A 10947-nucleotide genomic window follows, 5' to 3' on the forward strand; every position below is an offset into this window, starting at 1 on the left:
CTTGCCTTTACATACAAAATCTATTAGACTGGCTGAAAAATTGATACAGCTTAATCTTGCACTGTGTTTTTGGCGTTTTGCATTGGAAAACTTTCAAATTTTAACCAAACACACGCACATCGCTAAAATAAAATTAAATTGTTGCAATTTTCTATTGGAGTGCCTACTACTTTGGCTTTTAATTGTGGTGTTTATTGATGGCATCTGTTGGCTTACACTTTTAGGTAAGCTGCGTACTGAATGTATGTTTTTTCGTTACCGATATCCTAACAATGATTTAATTGATTTAATTTTTATTTTAGAGAGTGTAGGAGAGCCTTGTTCTGCAGGTGACCATTTACCAGGTTAATATTATTTAATATAGAATTTTGGCATATGAAGTACATTTGAATTAAAATAGTATTTACACTAAATAAATGTTCTTGATCACAACTGTTAAAAGTGTATTCACAAATTACAAAAAACGAAATAGCAAATGAAATGTTAACGTGTACGAACTTCTTTCGCCGTTCTCATTTATATGTTACTAAACCTACATATACACCATGGGGTACATGTATAAAGATTGGGTAAAAATAATATAATTCTCACTTTAGATTTATTACCATTACCGCAAACAAAGGGTTTTAGGCTATTTAACTCATTTTTGTATATGGACTTATATATAATAATTCCCGACCTTTATGGCACTTAAATAAATGATGGCAATAGCAAACAAAAAGCATTCTTATATAAAAATAAGATTATTGTTTGTGTTTCATGAAGTTATAATACATGTATGCGATTTGTCTCCCTTTTACCTGAGCCGTTTAGTAGCCACCCCATTCCATCTGTCTGTCCGTCTGTCCGACAAAGGTAGATAAATTCAACCAAATTATCCAAGCTTCGTTGAAAGGGAAATATTTTAAATTCTGTCTGCAGCTTCGTATGATCGATTCATAGCTGGTAAATGAAAGCAACAGTTGTATACCGCTGTTCAGAAGTCCTGAATCGATTGAGGGGAAAACAAATCTTGGTTACAAACTAAAACTGATGGAAACAAATCAACTATAAGAGGAAAACAACGAAACACTGAAGAACAACGAAAAACAAACAACAATGCAACATACATAGAAACATGTTAACCACAGAAGATTAACGATAACTAAAATTAATTCAGGACAGTACACAAAGAACAGCTTAATAGAAATACGAACTGTGTGTCTGTCACACTAATGGTTCAACACCACAAAAAGTTACGTCACAGGTAAATTTCAAAACTAGGATATAAATCAAGACATTTTTACATCTGCTCTGATACCACTAAGTGTATGACGATTGTTGGAAATTTTACAACACTTTCATGAAACGTGTTTTCCATTCAATGAAAGGAAATGATTAAATATTTGGTCCGCACCTTCCTTATGTTCAGTTAAAGAGGGTAACTTATTTTTATATTTGCTCTACATGTAAATAATTTTTTTTGTTTGCTGGTAGTTAAAAAAATTAAAACCACATTGTACTACAGTAAAAAAACTTTCATTCAAAGTTCTTGTATAAAGGAATATGTGTCCCCAATGGTATCATAATTTTATTCCGTACTGGCATGAAAATACAGACATTATATAATTTGAACTTGCTGTTATAAAATATCGAATATCATTTTACTTATTTTACTTATCTCTCTCACAAAGCTTTAAATCCTTGTATGAAATTGCCTATATATTTGGTATTTATTGGTTCTTCGACGTTTGTAAGGTACTTGAATTTTGCATACTTTGGCCTCAAGCATCGCTAAAAAGACATTAGTTGTTAGAATGCACATCTGGTACAGTTAATTTTTTACTGTTAATGATATTACAAATTTGATAAAGTGCCTAAGGTACAAAAGAATTTTGTTATTCATGCTATCTTGTTTTTTATTGCAGTGGTAAATATATGTACGAACAAAACTGCGTTTGAGGATGACAGCAATTCTGTTTTAGTTAAATCAAATATGAGACAAAACTGTACATGTGAACTTTCTTTAACCGACCAAAATCAAACAATAACTATTTACTTTCAAAGATTTAACAATCAAATAAGTTCCGTTCCATCTAATTCTGACTGCGGTTTGAATCTAAAGTTTAGTGTTGGACAAGATATTTTTGGGGGAGCTAACTGCTTTGGCGTTATCTATGTTTCAAAACCGATTGTGAAAAAGAATGTTATTACAATAACATCAATGACTTTGAATGGAACATTGCACGATAATGAAGGGTATTGCATTGAAATAAAAAAAGGTAAGTTTCATCAAATAGTACCTGACGTATGATACCGATGTCAGTAAACATATAATTCAGTAATTTTTCTGAAAAAAGCTGATCATTAAAACTGTTGAAATCAATAACAACATAAAAACTGCCATATCAGGACGGTGAAAGTCACAATGTTATCGTCTTTACAAAGATTGAGTATCCTACATATGCAAATAGTATTTTACAATAAATAAAAGTAAATAAGCACGATTGCACAATTTGCTAGCACTCAAAATAAAGAGTTTTCATTTTAGTGAATTGAATTCAGAAATATAGATCATAATTCAGAAATATATGTCTTTGTCGTTTGAGTCATATAATCTGCACTACAGATATATTTAAGCTGTATGAAATATCACCTTTTAATCTGATACAGTGTATTGTGTAAGAACGTATTCGACTCAAATTTGACATCAAATAAGAGACAAATTGTTACTGTCTAATATCTTTAGATATGCGAATAGTCGTCTGATCTGTTATTAAACTATTGTATTATATTCCCGATTCCAACATTTCTGAGTATTTTTTGCATGAAAAGAGATGTATGCGTTACAGGACACGCTAATCCTTTTGATGTGCTGCATGTAAGTGTCGCGGCAATCAGTGTTCACGCGATTTCCTATTTCCTCATGTTAAGGGTTTTCGTGATTTGTATTTTTTAAATGGACTGACGTAACAAGAATATTGGTATTATTGTTCCTCCAATTCATTTTCTATATTCATAATCAGCTGACTATGTATGATATGTATGATTATTGTTAGGTGTAAGGTTCAATGTAGTTTTTCTACAGAATAAGCATGCATAACGAAAATAAAAACAAAACCAAGTACAAGGAGAATGATTAAAACTTTAACACAAACGTGGTCTAAATAAGCTGTTGCCATCTTTTTGCAACCACCGCCTATCAACAATACACTCAAAATGATCGGTTTTATAAGTTCAAAACATCAAACAATTGAAACTAACAATAAGATGTAAAGATAAGTTCATGATGATTGTCGACATTCATTATGCTTAATTGCTGATATAGTGGCCAATATGGAACTTTAAGCCTTGGTCAGCAATCTTTTTGAGAACTGTTTTACAGCTAAATATATAGCTTGCAATTACTCATTCAGTTCTTAACATCCAATCTTTCAGCACTACAAAGAATTTACAAACGTTAGCATCAACGCATCAAAGGTATCGCTTTGTAAATTGTCGCAGCACTTTCCGTTATTTCAAATTCTTATGAATGATTTTATAATAGTTGACAAATATTATAATTGAAAAACGCTTATGAAAATACCAGGCTTTATATTATGAACCTCAAATGAGCATTTCGTCTTATCATGACTCTAATATCGTTCGAATTATTCAGGACAAAAAGAAAAGAAAAACATGATATTGGGTATCCATCCATGACACAAGGTACATGCAAAAAAAAACCCAAAAGACAAAAAAATTACAAAAAGCAAAGGAACAGCGCTTGTATAGCTGTTATTCGTCTCAACTTTGACTGGAAACCAATATCTATAGTGTGGAATTTCTGACATTTTTAATAGAAAATTGAAAACATTTGTTCAAACAAAAAAGTTTAATTTAACTTGAACAATCCGCTTAACGATGCATCTTTCTTATACGATTTAACGTTAAATTAAAAGATTCTATCACGTGAATTGATAAAGAAAAACAACCAAAAAAACTAAATCAGATTATCTATAACCTACCCTGTAAATTTGCTGGCTATTTTAAAGGCATCTATCCAATCGAATTTGAACTGCATGACGCCACAGATACAGTTTCTTGAATAATCATCTTCTAATAGTCAAAAATATTTTCTGAAGGAAAATTTATGGTATATTCTTGAATGCAGGCAATCTTGGCAGGTTTAAGGAACCCATCACCAGAAGGGGTTTTAATACAGGAGGAATATTAGTGTTAAAAAACCGTACGGCTAAGGTCTTGTTAACATCTAACAAAACAAAAAATAGATTTACGCGAGAATGCGAGAGACTTTAGCGAAACAATTTATTACCTACTTCTTATTTTTATATCTCATTTGGTTATTTCAATCACCATCTATGTGCTTTACATTAACAGTAGCCCCTGTAAAAAGGGGAATGCTTAGTCTAACATGTGGTATTGGCAGCACCACCACGACTCAAACAACAACAAAATCAGCAGAATCATCAACAATAACCACAAATTCACCATCGACGACTACGATGACCACGACAACAGTGTCAACAATAACAACTACTATGGATACTGATCAGTTCACCTCTGCAAAATTCACAAGATCAGATAGCCCTGAAAGTACAAAGCAAGTTAAGCAACATCAAATAATTTCAGGTTAATAATGTTATCGTAGTAACAAATATATTCAAGTGTCTGATTAAAAATATCAACATTCGTCCGTCTGATATTCGATGTCGGCGATTACATACCAGTAAGTAAATAATACGAATTGAAGATTATCAGGACATTCTTTCTCTTTTTAGCGCACCAGGTTCAAAAGGCTATACAAGTTATTGTCATCATTTGGCGTCCGTTTTAATCCATGTAGGCCGTCGTCGTAAACTTTAATAAAATAAATCGTCTGTTCTGAAAATCATGGGATCAATGTTCCCAAAACGTCACTTCAGGTATCTTGAGATTTGATATATGTACAAACATGAACATTTAAACCAGCCAAAATGATCAGATATGCAAAATCTACAAAATCGTGAGATATGACCTTAAGCATTAAAGGAGTTATTGTCATAAAAAAATTATTTGTCACTAATTTTAAGTATTTTGTCTATTATCTCTATATCTAAACGATGAGTAGAAAGAGGGACGAAAGATACGAGAGGGTCAGTCAAACTCATAGATCGAAAACAAACTGACAACGCCATGGCCAAAAATAAAAAGACAAACAGACAAATAATAGTACAGATGACACAACATAGAAAACTAAAGACTAAGCAACAATGATAGAAACTGTAAACAGAAAAACCTGGTCAGAAATACATGTGAGCGATTCATGCTCTTAGGAAACTTGCTAATTATTTATTATGAAAAGATTACTTGAACCACGAAGATTTTTAAAATGACCGACTCTATTGGGGTGCTTGCAAGTGAGAGGTTTAGCTAGCTTTAAATAGTTATCAAAGGTACCAGGCTTATAATTTGATACGCCAGACGCGTGTTTCGTCTACGTAAGATTCATCAGTGACGCTCAATTCAAAACGGTTAGAATGACAAACAAGTATAAAGTTGCAGAGCATTGAAGACGCAAAATTCCAAAAAATTGTGCAAAATATAAAACCAAGTTTAATCATCTATTTTCTACTAAAGAAAATGCTTGTACCAAGTCGGGAATATGACAGTTGGTGTCCATTCGTTTGATGTGTTTTAGCTTTTGATTTTACCATTTTGATTAGGGACTTTCCGTTTTTAATTTCCCTCGGAGTTAATTATTTTCGTGATTATATTGTTTGCAACTGATAGATACCCGAATACTTTGGATAAAGTGCTTGCAAAGAAAGGCTTGGTGATTTGTCTGAGTGTGTTGTTTTTTCACAATATTCTAGTTTTTCCATCGATGATGCGCTCAGTGAATTTTTTTTTTGAGGTGAGTTAAAATATCTGAATACTGTATACAGCTAGGCATGTACTCATCTAAGTTTTAAATTCCTGGGGAGCGGGTTAAATATCTTTCTTTGTCACACTAGAACACATTATTTACCGAAATTCTTTTTTATTAACATACCTGATGTTAGCTATTCTATTAACGCGATCGTGAACCTTCATCAAGTGAGCATATATATATTAGATTCTGATATTGAAGAAAAACACTGTGATTCACTTACTTTTTATTTGTTATAGACTGATGAATTTTCGACAAGTTATCTTTTATCATAATCGTATGATACTGTACATTTACTAAAATTAGATAAAAATTGTCAATTTGCATTATACAATAGGTTTGTTAACGTTTATTACTAAAAACGCAGAATGATATTGTCCTAATTTGTATCATTGTGAAGATAATTTGATGATGGGAGCCATGCTTAAGTAAACAATGAGAATTGCATGCCGCAATACAGTGTCGTCTCCATTCTTACCATGTATAAATTATATAAATCACTATGTTTGCTACATAGTTTTGTAGAGATAATAAAAATTCCTAATGGAACACTCTTTTCAGAGAACTGTTTGTATGTTTGTATAAACAAAATTTAAGAGCGAGTTAATTCTATAAGCCAATAGTTTGGTTTTTTTTTTCTGGAAGCTTTTCTAGTAATCACGTTTATTTCTAATAGATAATAACCAATTTCCATAGCGGTATTTTGGTTCACAAGTACATTTATTTTACTATCATAAATTGAATTTTGTTTCGAATATAATTTTAAAAAATTGCCCTAAAGGGAGATTTGACAATATTGAAATTTTCTAGATAATGATGACACAACAGTATTAGCAGCAGGTGGATCAGTTGCAGGATTTGTAATTATTATAGGAGTTATTGTTGTGGTCTGTATCTATAGACGGTATGCAAGATTTTTATATGTTTATCTTACAGAAGATTGGGAATTGAAATATAGATACTGGGTCAACGTTAGGTCACTGAGAATTATCCTCCGAATAGTCATATGGTTAATGTTTTTGTACATATATGCTAATTAACATCCTCCGACTTCTAATTTATTCCTTAATTAGCATATGTGACTTGTGTTGTTCTTATTTCTATCGTTAATGAAAATGTAATTATAAAGTTATTGCTCTTGTCGTCCTCTTATTGTTTGTATTCTGACGGGACGAAACAAACGACCATAACTGACGGTTGCACCCAAATACTAGTCTGCATATAAAAAACGTTAATTTTTCCGACAAACGTCAAATGTTTAATTAAATTGAAAATCGGAATATGGAATGTGTCACAGAGACAACAATCCGACCAAAGCTTCAACTAGTCCCTTAACACAAATTTAAAATGGACGTCACACTAAATTCCGAAACATATAAATGAACTAAAATTAAATTTGTTTACAAGACTACAAAAACCAGAGGATCGTGACTTGAGACAAGCGTAAAACATGCAGCGGTGTTATACATGTTAAATGAGAACTCAACCCTCCCCTATACCTCTAGCAAATGTAAAATAAACAAACATACACCAATACACACAGTAAAACGTAGTTTTAAAGAAGTCCAAGTCCAATGTCAGAAAAGGTAACAGAAGAAACTAAGAAAATGACAATGATACATAAAATAAAAGATGACTACTAGCAGTTACTGAAATGCCTGATCCAGAAATCAAATTAACTGATTGAAAGATTATGTCTTCATCATATGAAAAGCAAGCACTATAATATCTCCCGTAAAGGGTTTAGTATCATACTATCATGAAATATATATTTGAAAATAACCCGTATGATGCCAACAACTGGTTTTAAAATAAATGTGTATATTTCCGCTGTAAAGACCCTATGATGAATCAACATTGATTTCAAAATATTCCATCTTTAATGACGACAGTATCGTAACTATATATTATATCCCTTCTTAATAAGTCTGTTTAAAGGTTTGGTTAGCTTGTTAGGTGAATAACGACATTTGTGTGCTTTGTATAGAATATTATGCCTGTATGTTGATTTATAATATTGATGATAACATTTAGTAAATGTTTTGACTAGTTTATGATATCGAATACCATGGTACTATAACTTTTCAGTAGTACAGAGATTTTGTTCGTTGAAATTAAAAAAACGCTGTTACATACACGAGCGAATCGAATAAGTTGAGATATATAAACACCATAAGATGGTCACAAGGGAACGTCACCATCTACAAATGGATATTTAATAATAGGAAATGAAAAATTATCTCTTTTATCGTAAATTTTGGTATAAAGCTTCTCGTTAAAGATAAAGATATCAAAAGTCAGGAAATGACAGTGTTCATTGTTAGTATTAGTTTTATTTAAAGTCAGTTCAGCAGGATAAATCTCTTTAGTGTAGTTGTTATTATTGAGAGCCGACATATCTTTAAATATTTGAAAGTGTTTTAAATTCTTTTTGTATAAGATGTAGTTTCGATTGGTTTAGGCTTATTTTAGTAATATATTGTAACTCATAACAATACAGAAACAAGTCTGCAATAAGTTTTGCACATGCATAGTTAGTCCTCATTAGAATTCCAATAACTTGACGATATACGGAATCTCACTACATAAAAATTGTATCGAATAAAAAATCAAGTAAAGTTATCATATCAAAGCAGGTCCAATTTATATAGTTCCTTTGTTTGTTGTTACTAAAATATGACCTCAAATAGTTTGAACATATATATTATCAATCTGACTTTTGAAATACCCATTCATTGTTTTCTTAATTAGATAATGAGGCAAAGTAGTTTATAGAGTAGAAAAATCAAAACTTTGAACAGATTCGAAATCACAAATATAAGCATGCAATTTACTTCCAACGATTTTCTGACACTCCAAAAGTAAATAATTCCACTATTTTCATAGGCCTTAATTGCATAGTTGGATCTTTCATTGTATTTGGTTCTGCTTGTAAAGAGGTAGCTAAAGGTTTGTTACAGATGTCATTTTACGAAAATGAGTGAGCTGGAGTGTTGGTGATTTCCTTTTGCAGAACCTCAATGTGAAATTCACGTCAACCTATAATGGTATTATTGGCAGCCTAATCAGCCAGGACAAATCAAATTCATTGGCGAGTTCTTTAAGCTTACGTTTGATACGAAAAATAGAACTTATATGGTTGTTATTAGAATAAAATGTTCTTTATAATGTTTAATAAGAATATTAGCTATATTAATCACTGGATTAAAAAAAAAAATCTTATGATATTTTGTCAGCTTTTTTCCATTGTATCAATTTCGTGCAGTAAGTACCGAGTGAATAGTGGATAATGTTACGACACTAATTCCAATATATAAAATTGACGAGGGGCGATATTTACTGAGGAATGATTTCAAATCTTGGTCATAAAAGATGACTAGGTGTCCTGTTATAACATGGTAATAGCTATTAGGTAGATAGTAAACAACATTGCGTCTAGTACGATTCATTAGACTAAGTCTCTCATCCTTGACGGTAAAATTCAAACATATTAAATGATTCACTAGCCTTGCGTTTGCAAAATCAATAGGTCTCGAGTACACTAAGGAGATATTGAATCATTTTTCTGGATGAAAATCAGACACCCGTAGTGTTATCAAATGACAAATTCAAAACTAAATCCAATTGTTTATTGTTGTTTTTAACATAATTATCAGTTTTATATTATCTTATCCGTATTACTCTAAAATTAGTTCTGTGAGGGTTGCATTTTGTATTTTATTGCAAATAAACATCATCAATGTAAGAGTCAACAAAAATTTAACATATTTGTAGCATCGTTTTATAGCATGTGAAAACCAAGTTTCATAAACTCGAACAATCAGTTACCTAATTTATCAGAAAACATGTATTAAGTGTTATTAAATGCATAATACTATTAACATTTCAGATACCATCAAAAACCGATTCCTAAACAAGGTCCAGCATTTGATAATGAGTCTGATGATTATGGCATGCGGAACAATGTCCTTTATGTTTCATCACAATCAACTGATACTGCTAAACCACAAGATACAAAGAGGATATCAGTTGATATTGATGGTAATTACAGTACTGTAGATTTGGATGAAATACTGTCAGTCGAAGAATCAACTGGAGATTACAGTGCAGTTGACTTAGAAAAACTGACACCGTCAAAATCAAATACGAACGGTTCTACAAATGAAAAACCGATTATTGCTCCGAAGCTGAAACAAAAGATGACTATGCAAGATGATATTTATTCTGTCCCGGATAAGAAAAGGGTGAAGCATGTTACAGCACCCGATGCAAATGGGTGTGAATATGCTGTTGTTATCAAACCAGACAAATCGAACGTTGATAAAAGTGAAGTTCAATCATCAACGAGTAATGTATATGCAGTTGTTAAAAAAACAAAACGCATGTCTGATGGAAAGGGGACAAACCAGAAAAGAAATAGTTTAACAGCCGAAAACGACGGTGAAAGTGGACAATCATAAAATAAAGCTGAGTCCTGGTGATATATTAAAACTTGTGCATGTAAACAGTTTATTACTTGCATTATTATCCGTGTTGGAATAATTCATAAACTCAATCGGATGTTTAAAGTACATGTTTCAACAAATAACATAAAGTGTTATAAAAACATAAAAAAAAATAATGAGGAACCAATCTATTTATAACAAGTTTAAGCTTTAAGTGTACTCCAAATTAAATTTGTCACTTATAATAGTGAAACTAAGGCAACCCTATGTGTTGCTACCTTTTAGTATTATGAATCAACATAATAAAATACAAAAATAAAGGATTTTTGTTAATAAACATATACATGTATACCAGTATTACGTGAATATCATACAATATATGATGAACATATACAATTGTCAATACGCGAAGTTAATGTCAGTTTTTCAAAGGTCAATTAAGCCACCTATTTACCGAGACAAAAGAAGTTATTGTTAAATCTCGTTATCCAGGGAAAACATGTATGTAATGACAATTATTTACCAAAACCAATTGTAAATCAAACAATTTTACCATAATTATACACATAATAGCACGCGATGTTTTGAGCGCTGAGTATACCTTTTTCGCAG

General features: G+C 31.5%; 1 protein-coding gene across 1 annotated transcript; it reads left to right on the forward strand.

The window, feature by feature from the left end:
- The first annotated feature begins 311 nt into the window (after positions 1-311).
- On the forward strand, positions 312-10716 carry LOC127725438 (uncharacterized). Its single transcript, XM_052232398.1, has 5 exons — positions 312-344; positions 1908-2261; positions 4360-4611; positions 6701-6794; positions 9780-10716. Exons 2-5 carry the CDS (start codon positions 1976-1978, stop codon positions 10348-10350), a joined length of 1203 nt encoding a protein of 400 aa, XP_052088358.1. The 5' UTR covers positions 312-344; positions 1908-1975; the 3' UTR covers positions 10351-10716.
- The last annotated feature ends 231 nt before the right edge of the window (positions 10717-10947 follow it).

The sequence above is a fragment of the Mytilus californianus genome, unplaced genomic scaffold (assembly GCF_021869535.1).
Source record: "Mytilus californianus isolate M0D057914Y unplaced genomic scaffold, xbMytCali1.0.p SCAF_15, whole genome shotgun sequence".
NCBI classification, from domain to species: domain Eukaryota; kingdom Metazoa; phylum Mollusca; class Bivalvia; order Mytilida; family Mytilidae; genus Mytilus; species Mytilus californianus.

What these genes read in the sequence shown, in the direction of transcription:
- LOC127725438 (XM_052232398.1), top strand. Translation starts at nt 1,976, where the DNA reads ATGAGACAAAACTGTACATGTGAACTTTCTTTAACCGACCAAAATCAA. An exon ending in GCAACATCAAATAATTTCAG is followed by an intron (nt 4,612 to 6,700) that starts GTTAATAATGTT and finishes GAAATTTTCTAG; the next exon opens with ATAATGATGACACAACAGTA. An exon ending in GTGGTCTGTATCTATAGACG is followed by an intron (nt 6,795 to 9,779) that starts GTATGCAAGATT and finishes TTAACATTTCAG; the next exon opens with ATACCATCAAAAACCGATTC.